At 36.0% G+C, this 25743-nt stretch overlaps 1 protein-coding gene across 4 annotated transcripts in view; it reads left to right on the plus strand.

Moving 5' to 3' along the window:
• The window catches only part of MIPOL1 (mirror-image polydactyly 1), a 470789-nt gene that overhangs the window by 136159 nt on the left and 308887 nt on the right, over window positions 1–25743 (plus strand). For all 4 annotated transcript variants that reach the window (XM_020991342.1, XM_020991354.1, XM_078150326.1 and 1 more), the window contains exons 9-10: window positions 20039–20072; window positions 20332–20502. In XM_020991342.1, the coding sequence (XP_020847001.1) occupies window positions 20039–20072; window positions 20332–20502 (205 nt within the window). The remainder of the gene's footprint in view (window positions 1–20038; window positions 20073–20331; window positions 20503–25743) is intronic.

Genomic DNA, 25743 nt, shown 5'->3' on the forward strand with positions numbered 1-25743 from the left:
ATCTAAGAAGGTGCAGTGCTCTGTGAGCAAAGCAAACATGGAATGTACAAATTTAGAGACATTTCCATTCCAAATGTTCATATGGACTATTTGTGCTTGACCTGTGTTAGAGCCTTCAGAGCTAGTATTGGTCTGATCAGTCACAGACACACTGTACCTTGACTACAACATGGTGGTGTCATTTTGGTCCTCTTCAGCAATGAAGGACAACAACCAACCCATTTATCCTTTAATCCTTTCCAGTATGGCTTTTTTTTTCCTACCATTTACTGAAACTGCTCTCTCCAAGGTTGCTCTTGACATTCTCATTGCCACATCCAGTGGCTTTTATCCACCTATACATCCTCTTCTTCCTTTCTGCAGCATTTGATACTGTTGATTTTGCCCTGCTCTTTGATCTTTTCTTCTTCCTTGGCTTCTGTGATATTGATCTGTACTGTTTTTTCTACTTTACTAATTGATCTTTTTTTTCCCAGCCGCTTAAATGTGAACACCTTTGTAGCTTACTCTTTTCTCTATTACATTCTCTCTGTTAGCAGTTTTATATTCTTTCAGTTTTAATTATTACTTACTGAAGATGATTTGCAGTTTTAATTATTACTTACTGAAGATGATTTGCCGTTCTTCTACTCAACTAAGTTATTCTTGACTTTTCCCTTTCTCTTACCCTCCAAATCTAATCAATTGATAAATCTTGTTGATTCTACCTCAAAAAAAAAAATCTCTTGGCTCCGTCCAGTCCTTTTCACTTCTTTTGTCTTTGTCATTGTCTCCTTTCACTTTGAGTATTGTATTCTTTTTCAGTCTATAATACTGTTGCCAAAGTAATCATTCCATAGCACAAGTCTGATCACATCACTCTCCTTCAGGAGCACACCAGTGAGTGCCAAACAACTAATGTAAATTTCTTAGCTTGTTTCTAGAACCTATACAATCTGACTTCCAATCTTCCTTTCCAGTTTTATTTCAAATATTTTTTTCCCTGCATACTCCATACTTCAGTCAAGCTGGGTGGGCTGTTCACCATATAATTCTGATTAGAGGGTCAGCCACTTATGGCCTCCTATATTGTGCTAGTCCCAGACTGAAGACCAGGCTTAACATCCTGTATCACCATTCACTTCCTTTCCCTGGCTTCCTCTCTTTTATGTGTTGTCTCATTCTACTGGAATATAAACACTTTGAGGGCAAGGACTGTTTCACTGTTGTGTTTGTATTCTTAGCACTTAACCTAGTGCTTATCTCTACTTTTTGACAACTAGCCTTCTAAATTGCCATTTCCTTCAGGAAGCTTTCTGCTCCTCCTAGTAAGAAATCATTCTTCTTTTCTTGAACTTTTCTGGATACTGATTAATTTATGCAGTTAATCATTTTCTACCATGTATTTTAGTTAGTTGTGTATAATCCATGCCCTTGATTAAATTATAAATTACTTATGATCAGAGACTGTGCTTTTTGGGAGTAGGGTGGTAAATGGAGAGAAGCATTCTCATTGTTTGAAATGAATTATTTTTACAAGTTCTCACTTTAGGAAGAATATATTTCACTGATGGAGACGTTGATGTTTTAGAATTGCATTTAAAGTCAATTTATAAGATATATAAGGAAATCAGTCTCATTACTTTAATAGTGATACTTAATTTTGTTTTGCTTTATTTTTTAAGTATTTTCCCAACTACATGTAAAAACAATTTTTTTTAACATTTTTAAAATTTTGAATTACATATTCACTTTTCAGTAGTATAGATCCCAATCCTTCTAATTCTGTATGACTCTTGTCCATTTCTTCTGTGAATTCTCCATCAAAGATCCATCCAAAGGTACTTGTGGCCTTCCTTTCTATCTTTTTACTGTATGTTGTTACCAAAACAACAAAGGGCTTGAACTGGGGCTACTTACTGTATCAATTTCAATGAGCTAATTTTGTGAGTTGTAGAAATTTTAAAATGAGGAAACTTGGTCAATTTCTTCTACCAATTTCACTGACTTCATTTGATGACAAAAGCCTCTGTAGAGGACTAATTAAGTAGTAAAACAGCATCCTAGGAAAGGGAGGAGAACAACCCATAGACGACACTGTATGTCCAAACGAAATATGTTAAATGAGCTGACCAGGGCCTTGGGAAGTCTGCAGACAGAAGGGATACTGTGGACCTCCAAATCTGAGTTGAGCTTACGGTGGTAGTGTGGAAGCTGTAAAGCAAAAATTCCATTTTTGCCTTTTTGTTCAGGAAAAGTCCTGTTCCTGATATCAGTATGTAACCCCTTTGCTGTGTTGGGGCTAGAAATTGGCAGTTGCTGGGGAAGCAAGGCATTGTGTTTCAGATATATACTTGAAGATTTTCTGATTACTTTAATCAGCTGATGGGATGAAGAAAGAGAAGGGGAAGTGGGGAGTCTGACTTATCCCAAGGTTGACTTTGGACATCTTCTTATAGAGATAGAAGATTTTTTCTTTTTCTTTTTTTTTTCTTCCTAGTCTTAGCTAGATTCCCAAGAAACTATCTTGTGCATAAGGTCATAAGCTCATACAAAGAACAAAGATTCCAAAGTTTGTTCATGGTCTAAATTTCTCATTTAACTTCTAACTTTTCTGTGCCAGTTGTTAGCATCTAAACATGCAATGAACAGGTTACCATTCACTCAGGGCTTTGTGTTCAGTACTTCATATACTGACATTTCTTTGATATATGAAGTAGATATATAGGGATTTGCCTAGGACTAAAAGATGTCCAACACAAAATTCTATCCTTTGCTCTTGTGATAGGATCAGCTGGAAGGAATCAAAAAGAACAAGAAACAAATCTGTTAGAATTTCTCTAACAAAATGTTTTCAACCTCAATGATAACAGAAGTATAACATCTTAACATCTCAGTCCCTAGTGAGCTATATGGGGAAGTGGAAAACGTACTAAAAAGACAAAAATGAGTAAATGGATGGGACCAGATCAAGTCTGTGTAAAAGAAATTCATTCTTGAAACAACACAATTTTGAGATTTCAAGAGATTCATTTCTTCGATAACTGAAATGGAATGATAACAACTGACTAGAAAAAATTACAGATGGTATTATTTCTAAAAAAAAAAACCCTGTCAAGAGGACATCAGTAATTATTGTACCATTTGCCTACTTTATCATATCTATAAAAAATCTTAATGAGAATAAGCTATATACTTATCAAGGGAATGCTTGATGAAAATATGACAAGGAGATTTTCAAACAATTTTCTAAACTAGATCACATCTCCATATCTAAAAGGTCCAGAGAATATAGGATACTGCTATGTTTACTATTTGTTGATTATTTTTTAGAAAGTATTTGGCTCAGTAGAGCAAAATGCAGCCTTAAAGGCTGTCTTCTACTAAGAAAGCTCACATGCATATGTTAAGATAATAAAATTCATGGTCACAACTTGTATGTGCACACTGTAAGTGCCGTAGGAGTTCAGATTACCAGGGAGAAAGATTACCAGGTTTCAGAAAGCTTCATAGATTTTCTTCCCTTTTAGCTCTCTGCAATCCTTGGCTTTGTATCTGGAGGTGTACATTTTAATAGGAAGTCTTGATTTTTTAAAAAATTCAGCTTATTATGAGAAAGAAATAAATTTTTTAAATCAAATTGTATGATCCCCTTCCTCATCTTTTTCCCCAGTGTCCTCTTCTCTTTCTCTTATTTGCTCTGTCATCTGTGATCTAAGCTTCTCTCCTTCTATAAGGTTTTCTGGCTTTTCACATTACTCTATTTTATGACTATCCTTTCTCTACCACTTTCTACATTTCTTTCTATCTCTTGATCTGAAAAAATTAAATAGGATGCAAATTTAAAAGATACATGCTTTCAAACTATTTATAGTGATTTTTGAATGTTACTCTTTTTTAGTTTTATTTTTAACAGATAATAGTGGCAGAGATGCTACTCAGAGAATGAAAACAAGTATTCTGTGTTTTTCTGGTCAAGGGTCACTAGTTCATTTCATTATTTGAGGTCAGAGCTCTGCTGTACACACACTACACAAGGTGAATGACTGTGGGTTCAGAAAAAAAGCTGGTATTGACTGATTTAGTGATAAATCGAGAAATGTGACATTTCATGCAGGGTCTCTTGACTTAGAGTATAAGGTTGTCAGGCAGAATTTGCACTGTATTGGAAATCAATTGAAACTTGAGCCCACAGACATTTGCTTCAGCAAAATTCTTACTAATTGTCATGAATATGTAGAGTTTAAAATAATGCAGGAGTAATTCAAAATTCACAAGGTTACATGTGGTAAATCTTATATTATCGTTTGATAATTTACAGATTTATCACTACCTTCCATAGAGGAGCTAGTATTTAAAGGTTTGAAATCCTTGAAAAGAGGGGATTATAATCTGCTCTCAATGTTTCTCAAAACTACCAATAAATATGTTGAATTATAAAATAAATTTGAATACTATAAATTTTTTCATTTTAATTTTTTAAGCTCTTATAAACACTTATTTTGGCTTATTGCTTTTATATTATTATAAGAGATACATCATAGAACTAAATTTATCTCTCTTTAAATTTACTTTTGATATAGCTTATTAGTTTTCATCATATATTAAGTGTGCTAACTCAAAAAATACATCACAGTACACAGGATTTTGTGCTCATCATAAAATATTAAAATCTGGGACTTTACCAGTTTTTCAAAAATGCTTAGTAATATGATTGATATTATAATGGCACCTACAAAGCATATAACCTTCTTTCCTGGAATAAAGTAGAGGCAGTGGATTGTAGTAGAAAAAACATAGAATGTAGTCAGGAAATTCGGTTTGAATACAGTCTCTGACATTTCAAATATTTGTTAATTGAACATTATGCACTGGGCATTGTGCCAAGTGTTATGGATATAAAGACAAAAACAAATAGTTGCTCCTCAAGGAGCTTACATTATTTTGGGGGGATTCAATATGTACATGAATAAGTAAATACAAGGTATTTTGAGGAAGGAGAGAACACTGACATATGAGTGAATCAGAGAAGGATTCCATTAGGAGTTGGCACCCAAACTTACCTTAAAAAAGACAAGGAATCTGAGAAGCAGGTACTACATTCCAGGGTTGCCTTGCAAAGATATGAAGACAGGAGATGATATATTTGAATTCATGGAGTATCTAGTCTAGTAGTATCTAATCTGGCTGGCATGTCAAGTCTGTGAATTCTGGAAGGGTAGTATGGGGGGGAGACTTAATAGGGAGTTTATATTTTATCCTAGAGGCAGCAAGAAAACCCTCACAATTTTTGATCAGGGTAGCAATATTGATTAAACTTTTATTTTAGGAAAATTATTTAGACAACTGTGTGGAAGATGGTCCCTGAGCAAGAGAATATGTAGAAATACTCTAGAGCAGGGTTTCTTAACCTGGCTTCATGAACTTGTATTTTTTTAAATTAATAATTATATTTCTATAAAATTAATTCTTTTGTAATCCTATGTATTTTATTTTATTCATTTAAAAACATTATTCTGAAAAGTGATTCTTAGGCTTTCCCAGACCTCCCAAGGGGTCTATGATACAAAGAACAGTACTCTGCTACTAGATTCATTATAATATAGCAAGGCTGGCTACATTTCCCTCTTATGGTTATTGGGGTACTCCAGAGGAATTGAGTGTGTCTTCCTCTAATGCCATTAGTTTAAACTCCAAATCTCATTTGTTCTACCCTCCTGTTAATGAAGAATGACTAGTGCCCCAGTTTCATTTAACCAAATAACATGAACTACCTTTTACAAAATTATATTTACTGAGAAGATAAAGCAAAAGAAAGAAAGAAAGAAAGAGAGAAAGAAAGAAAGAAAGAAAGAAAGAAAGAAGGAAGGAAGGAAGGAAGGAAGGAAGGAAGGAAGGAAGGAAGGAAGGAAGGAAGGAAGGAAGGAAGGAAGGAAGGAAGGAAGGAAGGAAGGAAGGAAGGAAGGAAGGAAGGAAGGAAGGAAGGAAGGAAGGAAGGAAGGAAGGAAGGAAGGAAGGAAGGAAGGAAGGAAGGAAGGAAGGAAGGAAGGAAGGAAGGAAGGAAAGAAGGAAGAAAAGAACATTTCCCCCAACAGCTGGGAATACATTCTCTTATATGCTTGGAAAGAGTGGGCTCAAACTTAACACAGTTTCTACATAATAGCATTTGCCCTAGCAGGTTCAGTTCCAAAAACAGCATAACCACAGGCTGAGGTCTCCTCTCCAGGCTTTCACTTCTGGGCTTACTGGCCACAAAATTCAGGATAGACTCACTAGACCTCCTGCTAGTGGATTCTCTTGACCTTTCAAGGCTCACAGGATCATAACCATCTCTATTCTTCTTCATCTAAAAGCAGGAAAGTATAGACATACCAGATAAAGAAGCAAAAGCAGGGTCATGCACACTTGACTTCCTACCAGCTCTGAGTGGGAGAATACTGTCTCCCACAGTAGCTTGTCCTTCTCTAAAAATAGTCAGTTCTGAAAGAGCCATAACCAAGCCATCTACCCTAGCTGACTAGTGTCTTTTGAATTCATCCTAGTTCTGGCTGTGTAGACAATCAGTTTGTATACTTATCCTAGTCAGAGTTTGTATACTTATTTGCAGACCAGAGTCAGCTACAGAATGTCTGCACATTCTCTGAAGTAGTGGAACAGAACATTTCCATTATACATCTTCATGGTTTTACAGAAGTAGGCTCCTCAACTTCTTCACGATGGGGGACTGTATCACACCACCCCGTTGTGACAGGATGCAGGGAATTTGGTTAAGAAGTTATTACATTATTCCAGAGAAGGAGTAATGATAATCTAAATAAGGGTAGTGGGTATTTAAGTAGGAAAAAGAAGATAGATATAAAGTGTTAAGAAGGGTGAAGTCAAAAGACTTTCCAAGTGATAGAATAGAGGATAGAAGAGAAGGCAATGTCAAATATGACTCCAGAGTTTTGAACAAGTTGACTAAGAGGTTGGTAGTGTAATCAGCAAAAATGGAGAAGTTGGTAGAGGAACAGATTTCAGGGGACAAATGATAGGTTAAATTTTGGACGTGTTAAATTTTGGATGCCAGTGTTTTATTCAGGTGGCAACATTAGGATACCTAGGGATATGGAACTGGATTTTAGTAGAGACAATATGACTAGATATGTACTTTTGGAAGTGATCTACATAGGGCTGATCATTACATTCACTGGAGTTAATGAGAGAACTAAGAGAATATAGAGGGAGTAGAGTGGAAGGCTCAGGGAAAACCCTTTGAGAGAAGAAAGCTAGGTCACAAACAAGTGAAGGAGACAGAAAAGGAGCAGTTATCAAGTCAGGATAACCAGGATGAGCAATAACATGGATGACAAGGGAAGAGTGAGTATATTGGAAGATGAGGTGGTTTTCATGTTGAGAGCTGCAGAGACTTGACCGGTACAAGATAACTAAGAAAAGTTCATAGGATTTAGTAGTTAAGGAGTGGAAGTTTTTAGGGACTATGAAGAAAGACTTTCAGTAGATTATTGAGGTCAGATTTGGAATATTAAGAGTACAGAAATGAGTGGTTATAGGAAACTGAATTGCAATTTTTTCCTCCTGCAATTTTGGCTTAATAAAGAAGAGTTATAAGCTGGTATCTTGAGCAGTAGTATGGTAAGAACAATATCCACTAGGGTCCTCCACTATGTAGGTAGACTGGTTCTTTCCCTAAAAAGCAAGCTGTCAGTAAGACTTGATTGGCCCAGGAGGTTAAGGCCCATGCCTTGTTGCTGGTAACACAGCTTCTTAGTTGCCCAGGGAAACAAAAGAGGCCAGATTAAGTGTATTCAGTTCCCTTCAGACTTTTATCCTTTTGCTGATGTCCTTTTGTGGTTCAAGTTACCACATCCTGCCATGATGACCAGATGTGTTTCTGTATGGGGATGAAGTGAGCCATGTCAGCCTAAAAGAAGTTCTATAGAGTTGTTGATTCTCCTTTCCTTAAGTACCAAATGTTTCGTGAGTACTGTATTTCATCTACAGTCCAACCTGTGTAGGCTTATCCTACAACATTTGGTGATAATTAAGGCAGAATTGGATCACAGTGCTAATGGTGTCAGAGGCCAACAGGCAGCAGGCAGACCACAGACAGAAGTTTCCAATCCAGAAGTTTCACTGAAAAACGTGAAATAGGGCATAAAATGGAAGAGACTATAAGTGAAAATGAAGATGAAAAGTAGAAATCTGTCACAATCTGATTTACCATATTGCTACATCTACCTGGTGATGGGGGCAGGGGTCAGAAGGTAGGTGGCCTTTCAGCAGCCAGGACCTGGGGAAATTACAGGAATTTAAACAGCAACCTAAGGAGTCATAAGGAAAATGGTTAATGAGCATGTCATTTAATGGAGTTGATTAAGAGTTCCTGTCTGTCTCAGAGTTCTATCAGTTCAGGCAAGTTAAAGAGGATTTGCTTTTGCAAAGCTAGTTAGAGGGGGAATGTCCTTTGTCCCTGTTTAGGTCACTGAGATGGGAGTTGTGACTGACCCTCATAGGAATGAATTCTCATTGCAGCCAGTTCCCTCACTGAAGTGTACAAGAAAGGGGATGATATATTTAAAAAGATTGGTTTGATAACATTGGATCAATGAAAGGAAGGGAAAAGACACCTGCTTCCGGGGCAATTAGATCTGACATTCTGGGTATAGCTTTACCTGCATGGTTTAGCTTCAGCTTTTTGTCTCTTCTGCCACACTACCATAGAAATGTGGGCAGGTCCATTGTGAAATTAAAGTAGGACATCAAGACAGTTTCACTTGCCCTCAGGGCAAATATAGCTATAAGGGCAAATAAGTGTTCTGAAGATGGTTGGAAGAAACCTGATGTCCTGTCCTGGAGGGATCTTTAGGTGTGGCTCCTACAATATCAAATTAATGGGGAAGCCATTGATCATCAGCCTGGTAAGGTGCTGATAAAGCTCTATCACACAAGTCTGGTATAGGGCAGTAAGGGTCTTTCAGTCTCACCAAACCCTAGAAAGTTCTGTAAAACCCAATCCAAATTGGATATATAGGATTGTTGTGGTTGGATAGTGGCTGTTAGGTTACTTTCATACAACTCGTCAAGATACTTCAGTTTCCTCAGACTGTTATGGGGAGGATTAGGAGACCACTGAAGAAAGAAATGACCACTTGGTATTAGGTACCTGTGTGGGCTCCTTAGGCAACCTCTTTGAGATTTTTTATGAATTGGGACAAACTGAAACATTTGAAATGCCCCCAAGACACCCTATTTAGTAAAGACCAAATAATATCAGATCCCTTGAGAGGTCTATTTTCTCTTTTCTATATACACACGTACATTTTTACACACACACACACACACACACACACACACACACACACATATATATATATATATATATATATAAAATATACCCTATCCTCTTCTAGTTATGGGGATGAAAGAGGCGAGAATGTGCCAACTATAGCATTTCTCTATATAATTATAATGATGATGGTGGTGATGATTTAATATAGCTGATGTTTATATAGTGCTTTCATATTTGCAAAACTCTTTACCCATATCTTATTATATCTTTGCAGCAACCCTGAGAGGAAAGTAGTTATTATCCCCATTTTATACATTAGGTAGATAAAGGTCAAGTGACTTCCCAGGGATACATAGCTCATAAGTGTCTGAGAATGGATTTAAACTAAGGTCTTCCTGAATCCAGGTCTATCACTCTATCCACAATACCTAACTGCCAAACAACAATGCCATATGGCCAATGATGCCATAGATGGTATCAGGCAGCCTACAGTAGACTAAAGGGAGCCAAATAAAGTTATTGCACCTATCACTTAACTATTTTAATAATATTTCATTTTTTCCAGTTACATGAAAAGACAAATTGTACATTTTTTAATAAAATTTTGAGTTCTAAATTATTTCCCTCCCTTCCTCTCCTTCCCCCTCTCTAAGGTGGTAAGAAATTTGATATAGGTTATATATGTGCAGTCATGTAAAACACATTTCCTTATTAGTCATGTTGTGAAAGAAGAAACAGCAAAATGAGAAGATCATGAAAAAAATAAAGAGAAAATAATATGTTTCAGTTTTCATTCAATTTCCATCAATTCTTTCTCTGGATGTGGATAGAATTTTCCATCATGAGTCTTTTGGAATTGTCTTGGATCACTGTATTACTGAGAAGAGCTAAGTCAGTTATAGTTGGCTGTCACACAGTGTTGCTCTTAGCGTGTACAGTGTTCTCTTGTTTTTGATCACTTCACTTTGCAAGATGGAATTTCCTTCCTTGTCTCTTTTAATTAGATCTCTTTTTGCTTTTACTTCTTCTGAGATCATGATTGCTACGGCTGCTTTTTTTCTTAACTTCATGTGAAACATAATATATTGTTCCCTAGCCTTTTACCTTTACTTTGTGTGTGTCTTTCTGCTTCAAATGTGTTTCTTGTAAACAACATATTGTAGGATTCTGGTTTTTAATCCACTCTGCTATCTGTTTCTCTTTTATGTGAGAGTTCATCTCATTCATATTCACAGTTATGATTACTAATTGTGTATAGCCTTCTATCCAATTTTCCTCCTATTTATACTTTTCTTTCTCCTTTCACCTTGTCCCTCCTCACCAGGGTTTTGCTTCCTACCACCATCTTCCTCAATCTGCTTTCCCTTCTGTTGGCCCCTCATTTTCTTGTCCCCCTCCACTGCTACTTTTCTATGGGATGAGATAGATTTCTTTACCCAACTGAGTATGTATGTTATTCCCTCTTTGAACCAAATCCAATGAGAGTAAGGTTCAAACAATGCTTACCCCCCTTTCTTTTTTCCCTCTACTATAATAGGTCTTTAATGCCTTTTCATGTGATTGAATTTACTCCATTCTGCCTCTCCCCTCTCTTCTCCCCGTGCAATCCTGTTTCTCTCCCTTTAATTTTTTTAAATATCATCCCATCCATCAAAATCATCCTTTACCTGCATCCTCTGTGTATTTATAATCTTTCTAACTGCCTAATAGAAATATAGTTCTTAACAGCTATAAGTATCATCCTCTTCTGTAGAGATGCAGATAGTTTAACCTTATGTAATGTGTTTTTTTTCTTTCCTGTTTACCTTTTTATGCTTCTGTTGAGTTTTGTATTTGAAAATTGAATTTTCTGTTCAACTTTGGCCTTTTCATTAGAATTATTTGAAAGTGCCCTATTTCATTGACTGTCCATTTTTCCTCCTGAAAATGCTCAGTTTTTCTGGATAGTAATTTCTAGTTGTAATCCAAGCTCCTTTACTTCCCAGAATATAATATTTTAAGCCCTCTGAAACTTTAACATAGAAGCTCTTAAATGCTGTGTAATCCTGACTATGACTCCTTGATATTTGAATTGTTTCTTTCTGGCTGTTTGCTTTACTACCTATGTGTAACATATCAAATTGCGTGCCTTCTCAATAGTAGGGGGAGGGAAGGAGAGAGAGAATTTGGAACTCAAAATTTTTTTAAATGAATGTTAAAATTTGATTTTACATGTTATTGGGGAAAAAATAAAATACTAAATTTTAAAAATTCTGTTTGAGCTCTTCCAGGAGCACTTTTGGGTCCTGAGGCCAATTCATATTTCTCTTTTAGGCTCCACATTTAGGCATTGGTATCCTCTTCTGAGTTTTTGTTTTGATCTTCTCTGTCACCATAGTAGCTTTCTATGGTCAGGATTTTGTTGTTGTTGTTTGCTTATTTTCCAGCCTATTTTGTGATTTTGAAATTAAGCTCTGCTCCCTAGAGTATAGGAGACACACACTGTTTCAAGCTTCTTGCTTTGTTGTTTGCTCATTTTCCAGCCTATTTTATGACTTTAAAGTTGATCTCTGCTCCCTATTGTACAGGAGACACACACTGTTTCAAGCTTCTTGCACCAGGGGCCAGGGGCCAGGGGCCTCGTCTTTGGCTGGCAGTGCCAGGGTCTCTGGGGCTGATGGCTTGCCTGTTGCAAAGGGTGATCTTGGGCTGGTGGCTTGCCTGCTGCTGTGGGGCTAGAAGCTTCATAGCTGGCCTACTTTGCTGCTGAGCGAGGACTGCGGGGCTATGATTGCTGACCTGTGCTGGGGTTAGAGACCTCCCACTGGCTTGCAGGACACTGCCTGAACTGGGCTGCACTCCCTTCTAACCCAAGTGAGACAGACCTTTTCTGTAGTCCTTCTAAATTATCTTGGGCTGGAAAATGTTTCATCCTGTCCTTTTGTAGGTTCTGTTACTCTAGAATTTATTTTCAGACTTAACTTAAAGTTGTTTTGAGGGAAATTGGGAAGAATTCAGGGAACTTACTTTTCTCCACCATCTTGGCTCTGCCTCTTGCACTGTAGCTGTTTTTGACCTTATCAATTTAGTGGTCCAGGTAGCCAAGGTCCCTGATGAGTGTTTTGTAGTTGTCTCCATTTTTTTTCTATTTTTTTTTCTCTATTCCTGAGGCTGAGAGTAGTCAGAAGTTCGCTTTTATCTGGGAAGGAGTCCATTATGTATCTTTACCAAAAAATAGTATTATTGTGATGGACCTTGCTATCTAATGGCACTGCATTAGGGTGAAACTGTCTCTGCGTAACAGAGGTGAAGGTTAATTTACCTGGAAGAAATGAAGTCCTGTAGGTCATTTGATGGTAGTCCTAAGTTCCTGGATAAAGGTAAAGGTAAATCCTTGGCAGCCCCCATGAAAGAAGGGAGTAGCCCTCAACAGATGCCTCTAAAGGAGCAGAAATTTGGCATTACCCTACCACTGGCCCTCCCAGGTAGAGGAATGTCCTGTCTTTTGGTCTAGTAATCACCTTGGGAGTCTCCGTGTCAGCATTAACACCAGGACTGGCTGTATGCAAGAGGTGAGAATTGGTGACCTTACTAGAAGTTCTATCACTTGTACTCCCCTTATTGTAGCTCTTATGTCTCTGGTGCTGCTCCTGTTTATTATCAGTACTTTACATCGTAAGACCCACTACGAACTGCAAAGGTTTACCATCACAAACCACATGGAACAGGTGACTGTTGAGATCTGGACTCACTCTTTCCAAAGGGGAGAGGTGAAGTCTAAGACTTATAGTCTTCATTCTCTTCCTTATTTAGTTACTCTTTCAAGGGACTAGATGTTAATTTATTTACCTTTTTGTTTTGTTTTACTTTGTTTTTACTATACTTCTGGTTTACTTTTTTTGTTTGTTTATTTTTCTCTCTCCTAGTTCTGCCTCTTCCAGGCCTCTTGAGTACCCAAGATTAGGGTTTTCTGGTAATGTCCTTAAAGCCCTATAAGTGTTAGAAGGTCTTCTAGAACATCTTTAGGACCTTGCCACTAAGGGAGGAGGTATTGCAAAAGCAATATCTTCTAGAGTTCCTTGATGTGTAGACTAGGCCATTTCTTTTCCTAAAAGGCAAGGAAGTTTTATCTGAGACTTTATTGGCCCAGGAGGCTAAACGAAGCCATGTAGCCATTAACATGGATTCCTGATTTCTTAAGGGTATAAAAGGTGCTGTGGAGTCATTGCTGTTAAGATTTGGTCACTGTCCCATGTCTGTGCTGAGCAGATACCTTTCTGTATGAAGATAATGGGAACTGTATCTCCTCAGTTCAAGTGCTATATTCTTATTGACTGTCCTTTTCATGTTGTGGATAAATAAGCATCCTTTTGTTAAGTATGACTCATTTCACTTCACTCTTGAATCTGTACTACCATGACCAGTCTATGTCAGGTTTGGCCCATGGAATGTATGTTGGTGGGAATATGAAATAAGGGTGTTGGAAACCTGGGCATAAAAAGGAGTGAAAGAGGCAGTGAGAGAAAACAAAGAGAGAAGGAAGGAGAGGGAGGGAGGAAGAGAGAGCAACAGATGGGATTAAAAGGTTGCTTAGAAAAGTTTATCTTGACAAGGAGGCCTAACTATGTAGTACCTCCCTTTCCAGGGCCCTCTGAGGGATGGAGTAATGACTAAAATCTGTTGTATATTTTCAAGTTAAATTTGCACAAGAATACATCCACTGTTTTTGATGAAAACAAAATTCAAGGTCAATAAGAAAACAGACTTAGCTGGATGAATTTTCTCTCATTAACAATGAATGCAGGACCATTTTGTTTAATATTGTATGCATAAACAAGATCAAGGTTTTGTTGGTGCAAAGTATGGGTGCATTTTGCTACAGTAGCTATCAGCATAAGTTCATAACAACAATTGTGATATAATTCTGCTTTCTTCATTTGAATGTGATGTATAAATTTTAAAAAATCCTTATGTAGAAGATAAAAGTACCGTATTTAATTTCCTCAACATCATTCTTTTTGTGATATAAGTGCCATATAATAAGCTAGTTTCCTCCAAACTGGTAACTTAAAAAAATAACTCAATAATAAGTATAATTGTATATCCAGGATATACTGGCAAGTCAATGAAATTTTTCTAGAGAAAATAAGATATTTTCCATACTAAAAGACACCTTTTTTTTTTCTTCCAGGACTATGTGACATAAAAATAATTTTTTAAGTCTTCTTCTTGTTGTTTAGCTGTTCAGTCGTGACTGACTCTTTGTTTACCGCCATGGACTATACTGACCATGGGGTTTTCTTGGCAAAAATACTGGAATGATTTGCCATTTCCCTTTCCAATAGATTAAGACAAACAGGTTTAAGTGATTTGCCCAGGGCCACAATGCTAGTAAGTATCTAAGGCTGGATTTGAATTCAGGTCATCCTGATTCCAGGCCCAGTGCTCTATCCACTGAGCCACCTAGCTGCCTCCTTAGAGCAATGTTTAAGAAATTGCTAAATGGGAGGCGGAGCCAAGATGGCGGAGTGAAAGCAGTGACATGGGAAAAGTCTGTTTCTGTCCGTGCTGAGAAAGGAAGGTGGGGTCTCAGCTCTATTCCCCAAGAGCGTGGCCCTGGGGGCGGCAGCTGCTTCCCGAGCTTCCGGCCAACAGATTGAGGGGGAATCCAGTGGCTGATCAGAGAGGGACTTCAGGGATCTCTTTCCCAGTGCTGAGGCAGGAATATCTTGCTTTGCCCGTGTTTGGATCTGGGCCACAGTTCTGGGCGGCGGTGCTAGGGTGAGGAGGAGCTCTGGTACAGTGGAGCTTGTAGTGGCTGTGGAGAGGAACCTTTCCTCACAGTTACAGGACAGAAAGGAGTACTTGTAGTCACAGGCCAGGAAAGGAGCAAACACCTCACCCCTTGTCATACCACCTTGAAAGAACTGAAAATTTACAGGTCCCTACAAGCATCTCTGAAAACAGCTGTAAAACCCGCCAAAGCTTGGAACAGTACATTCTCCACATTGGAAGCAGATTTGTACCTTAACAAAGAGTTTAAAACTCAAGTAATTGGTTGGGATCATGAGCAAGCAGCACAAAAAGAGTCAGACTACATTATCTTACTTTGGTGGAAAAGAAGATCAAAATATACAACCAGAAGAAGACAACAAAGTCAAAGCTCCTTCATCCAAAGCCTCCAAGAAAAATATGAATCAGTCCCAGGCCTTGGAAGAGCTCAAAAGGGATTTGAGAAGCAAGTAAGGGAAGTAGAGGAAAAACTGGAAGAGAAATGCAAGAAAAATCACGAAAAACAAGTCAACAGCTTGCTAAAGGAGACCCAAAAAAATACTGAAAAAATAACACCTTAAAAAATAGCCTAACCCAAATGGCAAAAGAGGTCCAAAAAGCCAATGAGGAGAAAAATGCCCTAAAAAGAAAAATTGGCCAAATGGAAAAGGAAGTCCAAAAGCTTACTGAAGAAAATACTTCCTTAAAAATTAGAATAGAGCAATTGGAAGATAGTGACTTTATGAGAAATCATGACACAGTAGAACAAATCCAAAAGAATGAAAAATTAGAAAACAATGTGAAATATCTCATTGGAAAAACAACTGACCTGGAAAATAGATCCAGGAGAGAGAATTTAAAAATTATTGGACTATCTGAAAGCCATGATCAAAAAGAGAGCCTAGACATCATCTTTCAAGAAATTATCAAGGAAAACTGCCCTGATACATTAGAACCAGAGGGCAAAATAGAAATTGAAAGAATCCACAGATCTCCTCCTGAAAGAGATCCCCAAAGGAAAACTCCTAGGAATATATAGCCAAATTCCAGAGTTCCCAGGTCAAGGAGAAAATATTACAAGCTGCCAGAAGGAAACAGTTCAAGTACTGTGGAAACACAATCAGGATAACACAAGATTTAGCAGCTTCTACATTAAAGGACCACAGGGCATGGAATATAATATTCTGGAGGGCAAAGGAGATAGGATTACAACCAAGAATCACCTACCCAGCAAAACTGAGTATAATCCTTCAGGGGAAAAAATGGTCATTCAGTGAAATAGAGGACTTTCAAGCATTCCTATGAAAAGACCAGAGCTGAATAGAAAATTTGACTTTCAAATACAGGACTCCAGTGGAACATGAAGAGGTAAACAGGAAAGAGAAATCATAAGAGACTTATTAAGATTGAACTGTTTACATTACTGCATAGAAAGATGATATTTATAACTCATGAGACCTTTGTCAGTATTAGGGTAGTTGGAGGAGAAAAAATTATCTGTATGTATAGATGGATAGATGGAGGGCACGGGGTGAGTTGAAGATTAAGGGGTCATATCTGGAGAATAAAATTAAGGAATTAGAGAGGGTTATACTGGGAGAGGAAGAAAGGGAGAGGTAGAATGGGTAAATTATCTCACAAAAAAAAAAGAAAAAAAATGCTCTTACAGTGGAGGGGAAATGGGGAAGGTGAGAGGAATGAGTGAATCTTATCTCATAGGATTTGGCTTAAGGAGGGAATAACATACACATTCAGTTGGGTAAGGAAATCTGTCTTACCCTATGGAAAATAGGGGGAGAAGGGGACAAGAGAGCAGGGGGATGATAGAGAGGAGAGCAGATAGGGAAAGGGGGCAGTCAGAAGCAAGTACTTCTGAGGAGGGCCAGGGTCAAAAGAAAGAATAGAATAAATGGGAGGGCAAGATAGAATTAAGGGAACTAGAGTTAGTGTTTCACAACATGTCTGCTATGGACGTGTTTTACATAACTGCACATATACAACCTATGTTGAGTTGCTTGCCTTTTCAATGAGGGTGGGTGGGGAGGGAGGAAGAGAGAAAATTTGAAACCTAAAGTTTTAAAAAACTCTGCTTAAAAAAAAATGTTTTCACATGCTACTGGGAAATAAGAAATGTAGAAATGGGGTGCAGAAGTTTATCCTGCTCTACAGGAAAACATAAGGGGAAGGGGATAAGAGAAGGGGACAGAGATAGAACAGAGGACAGACTAGGGGAAGGGATATTCAGAATGCATGCCATCTTGGGGGGAGAGGGGTGAGAAATTTGGAACTCAAAAACTTGTGGAAGTGAATGTTGAAAACTAAAAATAAGGTTATATTAAAAAAAAAAAAAGAAATTGCTAAATGTAATAACCCCAATTTGCCCAGAAAAACATTACTGATACTTACAGTTATTGACACGATTGAAATGATGCTCTTTGAATCATATGCAAAGCAACTTACAGATAATGTGGTAGGAAGGGGAGCAAAGCATACGAGAAGACGTAATCAATTAAGAAACTTAACTCTTCCTGCTTGGCATTGAACATGGATAAGGTAAAAGAGATAGTTATAAATATTCAATTGGTTGTACAGTATTTTTGGAAATGATATTAGGAAAGATTCATTACCTTCAAAACTTACTGATAGCAATACCACATCAAGAGGAATTTTCAATATTATTTGATAGATTTTTAAACAAAAATATGTTGGAGAATTTTATTGGGCTCTGTAGAGACAGAGCTCAGGTGATGCTAGGATGACATATCCTTATCTAAAAATGTGACATCCTTCCCCACCATTTGCTTTGGACACATTGTATTCCTTACAAGCAATAGCGTATCAAGAAATATGAGTGAAGAACTAAATTTATTTTGTCACATTGTTACAAAAATAATCAACTTTTTTATTTAAGTCAGTTAAAAGGAAGACTTTGAAAAATTGTGTGCTGATATGGGGAAAAGCATAGAAAACTTCTTTATTATTGTGAAATATTGGCTTTATTTGCCAATGTATTTTGAAGGACATTTGAATTGAAAGAATATAGTACTGTTTTTCAAAGTTATTATCATAAATATGAAGCAAATTCATCTGATAAAAATATCCTACTGCAACTGAATATTAACAAATATTTTTGAAAATTTTAGTATTCTAAATGAAGGTTCTCAAATTCATACTCTAATCCAAAGAAGCGAAGTGGCTAGATTTATGGTAAAAGTTAGAGCTAGGTAATAGTTTTTGTTTCCCAGTTTGGTAATACCTACCCTACCTACAAATGAAATAGAGTAAAGGGGAGAAAACAAACATAGAGCCCCTACTATGTTCTGGGCAGTGTGCTAAACACTTTACAATTATCTTATTCTCGCAACCTCCCTTGGAGGTAGGTGCTATTATTATCCCTATTTTGCAGTTGGAGAAACTGAGGCAAACCAAGGTTAACTGACAGGGTCATACAACTAGTAGATGTCTGAGGCCAGAATTAAATTCAGATCTTCTGATTCAAGGCCCAGCATTTTATCTACTTTGCTGCTGAAGACATACTTATTAACCATTTGTATACAGAAATAATTCTTGTTTCTTTTCAAAGTCCTGGTCATTTCTAAATACCATTGAATAAGGAACCATTTACTATGTGCAAATTTTCATCTTAGTACATTTGAGCAAGTTAGTTAATAGTGTCATCTTGTGATAGTCTGTTCAAAAATAGCTTATGAAATTGAAAGTTTTGTTGCATTTTGTCAGTGAACGAATTTTGGTTCACCTAACAAATTAATATACATTTTATGAATTTATTATCCTATTTTGTGTGAAGCAGGATTTTTTGCTTTAGTGAGTTGCAGAGACAAAACACTGATCTCAGTAAGTGATTGAAAAAGTAGCAATACTTTGTGCCCAAATAACAAGTCCACCCATTATATTAATATATGATTAGTGTTTTTAAGTTACAGATATGAAAATATATAGGACTTTATCAATAAATATGTCTGTGAATTATATTTATTGTATCGTCAGATTTGTTATACACTTTAAAATAAATTCTTAATTTTTTGAAAACAAATATGATAAAAAGGAATTATTTGCCTAGATTTTTATATGAAAAGTGTAGGAAAGTGTGACAATTTTTTTGTAAGAAAGGGGACATTAAGTTTGGAAACTGCTATCTTATTCCATTCACCATTCTCCCACTCACATGAATTCTTTGTGTTTGTGGTGTGAGAAATCTGTTCTTGAGAGCATCCAATCCCCTTTGATCTGATTTGTCCTCTAAAATCTTAGTTCATAGATTCCTTTTCAAATCAACTGTTGCCTAGCCACATTTTCCCCTTTTTGTACCTCAGCAGTTTTTTTAAACCAAGAATTTATTGATTATGATGGCTATATCAAAGGAAAACTGATGTATATAGGAAACCAATTTGTTTTCTATAACTTTATGTTAATTCTTTCAGTGTTATGATACAGGGGGGAAAAACATAGTGTTAGTTATCTGTAATGATAGTGATCTTTCAGCCTTTTTTTAGCTTTTACATTTTATTTATCTGTTCTTAACAAAGAGAACCTCATAGGAGATTTTCAGGTAAAGTTTTTGGGAGAATATAATTACACTTGACAATAAAAACACTACCTTGTTTTATTTGAGGTGCCCAAAAAGAAAGAGGAGGAAAGGAATACAGTTTCTAGGGAAAAAAATGGCAAGTCCAGGAATAAATATAATGATGAGTTCCAGTGCTTCTATCGCTGGGGAACTTTCTTCATCTAAGCACATATGAACAATTGATCCTTGTAGTCATATATAGTAGTAAACATTAATAACTTAACAGTCTGAAGTCAGTGCTGAAGATATGGAGCATTATTGAAAGATGAAGTCGAGCAGGTGGCACTTTAATATGTTCAGTGTTATGGTTGACTCTAAAGACTAGTCGAATGAAATTACTTGAGGTTCTAAAGATTTAAAAAGCGAACTCATTTTGCTGCACTAAGGAAATGCTACTGATCAGGCTTTCTGTGTTCCTTTTTTTCTAGGCTAGAAAATATTAACCCTGAAGAAAATGACATGGTAAGCCATTCTCTGAGGAGATTTCTTGATGTCAGTCGTATATCTTAGAGGCTTAAGTTCAATTGAGTGGGTTTCAAGAACTAAGAAGTGGGAAAAAGAAGAATTGACACACTAATAATGTACATCTTTGCTGCAATATGAAAATTCAATAACTTCACTCCGTCAATTTACCATTCACATGTGCCTATTAATTAAAACCCTATATTAAATAAAATATATTAAAACTTCATGTAGAACTAACATATAATGCTGTTGGTAGACATTGCAGGAATTACTGAACAGAATAAACAATGCAGACACAGGGAGAGCCATCCATAGTAATGGAGCTGTAATTATGGATCGAATATACAAGACCAAGGAATGTAAAGAGAAAATAACTACTGAAGAAATGAATGCAGTGATAGAAGAACGCGATGCTGCTCTATCTAAGGTGAGTTTCTGTTTATGTGGAAAAAGTTTATAATGATTTCCTCCCTCTCTAACAGAAAGAAAAAAAATCATTTGAAAATCAAATCAGTTTTGTTCTGGACAACTTTGAAATTTCCAGATAACTTTTGTTTATGCAACAGACATGCTATATTTATGTTTATACATTATCCCTCCTCTTTGTTAATCTATTTCCACCTTTTTTTTTCTATGCTAAATGTATATACTAGTTTATAAGCAATAGCTACACTCTAAAAACAAGCACTTCTTATTTGGTTACCAAAATTGTGAGTAATGTTCAACCACTTGTTCAGGATAAGAATGTGGTTAGTAAGTATTTTTAGAAGACTAGCCATATAAGTAGCTCTTAATATGAAAAAAAATCAGATATTTTATTAATCTATTTTAAAAAATGATCTAAACATATAGATGTATATCTATCAATTATCCATCCATTTCTCTTCTGTTTGTCCACTTCTCTTTCTATTTGTGTCTACCCATCCATCTATCTATACTTCTATCTGTTGGCAGCATGATATAGTGAATACAGTACTGGACTTAGAGTCAAGAAAAACTGACCTGAGGTGGATTCAAATCTTACTGCAGACACTTACTAGCTGTGACCCTAAACAAGTCATTTAACCTCTCTTGACTTTATTTCTTATCTATAAAGTGGGGGTGGGAATGGGGAAGGACTACCTGGCCTCCCAGGCCACTCTTGGCCCTAAATCTCTACTCTTTTGATTTGCTAATTCGCTCTACTTGTGGGGAAAGGTTAATAGTTCAAAATGAAGAAAAAAAAATTAAGGAGATAATTCTGTTGCTTTCTATTACATGCAAGACCTACAGTTGACTGGATATGATGAGAAGGGCTTCTCAGAATATCTTTTAAGTGCTTTCAAAGTAGATAAGAATCACCTATAATAAGCAAATCCATTGTTTGAAATATCAGTGATCTCTGAAGAATTAAAGAGAACCTGAACAATAGTACAGTAGCAGAGAAGGGAAAATTTCCTTACTTTCATAGAACAAAGAAAATGGAGGCTAGAAGCCATTAAATTTAACTTTGACTCCTAGTGAAGTTCTAGAAGATATTATTAAAATGTTGTTTAGAGAACATCTGGAAAAGTAAGAAGTCATCACAAAGCTATAATCTTATTCATGGCTTGATTAAGTATGGGTCATGCCAGACCAAAATAATTTCTTTATGTGTAAAGGTTTGTAGTTCAGTAGATCTGGAAAATGCCACATATGGAATTTAGTTAGATTTTAGCAAAGCATCTGATAAAGCTTGTTATGCTATTCTTGTAAATAAGATGATGAAATGTGGACTTGACAGTAATACTGTTAAGTTGATCTGGAATTGGTTGGACACAAAGTGCAATCATTAATAGTTTCATGCCAACTTAGAAGTTCTGTAGTGGAGTATCCCAGTGATCTGTTTGTCCCTGTACTACTTTAACATTTTTAATAGTCTTCCATAAAACCTTACCAGATTTGCAAATGTTAACAAGTTAGAAGTGATAGCCGAATGTTGGAATCCAAATAGATCTTGACAGGTTGCAGTGTGTGTGTGTGGTCATAGATCCTTTAGTAATCTGTTGAAACTTATAGACCCCTGCTCAGAATCAGGTTTTTAAGCACATAAAATAAAAATAAACTTTACAAAGGAAACCAATTGTATTGAAATAAAGATGTAATTATTTTTCCTATCCAAGGACACAGAAACTCTGCTGCAGAGGTTTTAAGTGGACTGCAAGGTCAATATAAACGGTGTCTTGTGGTAGTAAAAAAGCTAATATTATTATAATCTTAAGATGGCATAGTATCCAGGTGTGAGAAATGACAGGTGATAGTCCTTTCAAGAACTGTGCCCTGGTCAGGCCACACCTAGAATATTATGTTCTCTTCTGTTCTGGGGACAGCATTTTAGGAAGAATTTATTTTGAGTTGGAGAGCATATAGATGAGGGTAGCAAGGATAATGAAGGACCTTGAGTTCATAACATGAGCCTGAAGGAGCTGGAGAAGAGAATGCTCTTGGGAACCATGTTACCTATATTTGAAGGGAAAGTGTTATAGAAAGAGACTATTCTTCATGGCTCCACAGGGCAAAATTAGGAACAATGAGTAGAAGTCCAAAGAGGCAAGCATAGGTTTAATATAATAAAGGGGGTAAAAATAGGGAATTGGCTTGTTATTTCAGTGTTATCTGGAATTATTGGATAATGAAACGCCCTCTACAAGTGATAGTCAGCACTTTCTCTGCAACTAGTGGAACTTAAAGAGTTCCCAGTGCACTGGGTCATTAAGTGGTTTAACTAAAATCACAGCTAATATATGTTAGAAGTAACTCTTGAATCCAGGGCTTTCTGGCACTGAAGGTGGCTTTCTATCCATTATACCACACTACCTCTTATATTAAAAAGCTTTCTAGTGACTAAAGCTCTTCATCTAACAATTAAAACTGCTGTTAAGCAGAGACTGAATGAAATGTTTATAGGTATATTTGTAGATAGGATTCCTGTTCACATGGTTTGTACTAAATGGCCTCTCTGAAGTCCATTCAAACCCCCAGATATTCTGATTCAGTGAAAGCAAATTGTAATGCTAAATTTGAACTCTAAAGAAAATTACCTTTCCCCTTTAGGTAGGAAAATATTTTCCTTATCTATGCTGTTGATTTGCTTGGGAAACTCCTTTTTCAATATGATGAGAAGGCAAGCTTCGTCACTGCCATTACTACATGTGCTGAATTAGGGGACTTCAATGTAATGATGCATAGCTAATAGTTATAAAACCTTTTTCAATTCCATTAATGTAGTTGAATGCATTTAGATAAAGACTTCAAGTACAAATTTATGGTACTTCTCTCTGAGAAATCTTTTTTTTCCTCCCAATTCATTTCAGTAGTTGTCAACATTAATAATTTTATTTAGTCAAGATGACTGCCAGTATTCAGCAAATATTTATTAAATGCTTACTATGTACAAGACAGTTTTCTAGGTACTATGGAGAGATAGAAATATAAAGGGGAGGTGACATGTAAATAATGCAGAGTATAATTGAACCTGTAATAATATGAAGTATGATGATAGTTCATAGAAAGCAGATATATATGAGTGAGGGGATTGTGTAATGCTTTGTAGATAAAATGAATTTGATTCATCAGTTAAAACAAAATATAATGGTATAGTCATTAATAGTTTCATATACATATACAAGATGCTTTTTTTAGTGCCTCTAAGAATAAAATAAAATTTACTCTTCTGGTGAATTTGTGGTAAAAAGAAAATCTCTTGAGATGACACAAAAACCTAGTTATTTTGAAGGTTTTTAGTTTTACAATGATGCTTGCATTTCCCTCGTGTTTTCTAGAAGTGAGTTGCTTAGGGCAGGTTCACTTAGAGGAAATTTCAAAGTACACTTATTCTAGGAAATTAATTTGTTCCACCTATAGTATGGAGTATGTGTGTACACTGTTTATCAGTTGATTTTTTCAGAGGAATTATTTTTGTTTCTTGAACTTTCTCCTATATTATTGTTTCCTGGCATTTGAAAGCTCTTAGGAATCAATATAGTTTTATGTAGGATGCATTCACGTTATCTGTTTAGTTTGTTTAATCAAAACTATAGTAGTAATTTATAAGATAGAGATAATTTAACCTTTATTAAAATTTACTTTTATTGTTTAATCTAGGTTCTAATACTTAATCTGATATTTAAAATACACTCTTAATTCTCACTTATATCCTTCTAACCACTTCTCTTTCTCCCATTAGTTATTCTGAAATATCATAATGATGCAATTTGTAAGTAGCATAAGGCAACAAATATTTATTAAGCTCTTACTATATTTCAAACACTGGCAACTATTGGAACCTTTGGTGCTTTACAAAAAGTCTTTCATTTTCCTCTCCCCACCCACAATTATATTAAAGTTATTTTTTCTTTTCAGCAAATATAAAAAGGGACTAAGCTGAAAAATGTGAAGAGACAATATTTGAAATAACTTGGTATCAGTTGAACAAATTATTCTGTAGAAAAATACATGAGTCCTGAAATGCTTCAGCTCAATGGATATTTTTTTAATGCTTCATAGATATACGTGTGCTTGCTGCCGAGGTATATCATATCTTATGATGTGGTCTTTACCACCAAGCAAACAGTTTGTTATCTTGTTAGGGAGATAAGACTTACACATATGATGGTACTAGAGAATAATGAGATTAATTAAAATGAAGTGCTAAATTTAGTATGAACAAATGGAAATGCAGTGTGGCATAGTGATAAAAAGATGGCTTCAAAGCCAAGAAGACCAGGCCTCAGGTCTTGACTCTGATACATCCTGGCTGGATGACCTTGGCCAAGACACAACCTCTCAGTGTTGTTGATAACTTTCTAAGAATATAAGTTGCAGATAATGTATCAAACAACATTAAGAGAATGAATTTCCTCACCCTGGAGTTCATTATACCAGTGAAATCATAGGTTCAGTCCTTATCTCTTATAATTATTGTTACATTTTTTTGAGAATGTGTTGTGGGATGGGAGAATCAAATGAAATGATACATGTAAAGTACTTTGTAAACCTTAAAGTACTTTATAAGTTCTAGCTGCTATTATTGTTATTATTATTATTATCATTATTTGTGATCATTAAGGAACTGGGGGAGATAGAGAGGATTACAAGCAAGAAGAAAACAAAGAACAAATGCAAGGAGATAAGAATAAGCAGAGTACATTTGGGAGATAATTAAGATACTATCTTTTTAAAAAAAAAATTTTACCTTTTTTAAATTTTAAACTTAAATACAAAACCTTAAATACAGAATAAGAAAAGGAAAAGGAGCATATTATAAACTTAAATATTAAAACTTAAATATAAAATAAAAAATGGGAAAAAAAACATTGCCGTGTGCACAGCAGAACATAAGAGAGGATTCAAAACATACAGCAACAAATTTCCAAGAAAGCCTATATAATAAATACTACACATTGTGTTCAGAGCTGTCCTCCTTTTCTTTGTTTATTTGTGAGTTTCCTTTTAGTCTCTGCTGTGTGCTTTTTACTTTGTTCCTTTTTCCTTTTTCTGCCTTCCCCCCTGCCCTGCTATACCAAAGAAGGCTACAATTAAGTACAGATATATTTATATATACATATATACACATATTTACACAAAGATATATACATACATATACACTTACATACATACACTTATACATACATACATATACTTAGATATG

The sequence above is a fragment of the Phascolarctos cinereus genome, unplaced genomic scaffold, assembly GCF_003287225.1.
Source record: "Phascolarctos cinereus isolate Bilbo 61053 unplaced genomic scaffold, phaCin_HiC Scaffold_2;HRSCAF=192, whole genome shotgun sequence".
Classification (NCBI taxonomy): domain Eukaryota; kingdom Metazoa; phylum Chordata; class Mammalia; order Diprotodontia; family Phascolarctidae; genus Phascolarctos; species Phascolarctos cinereus.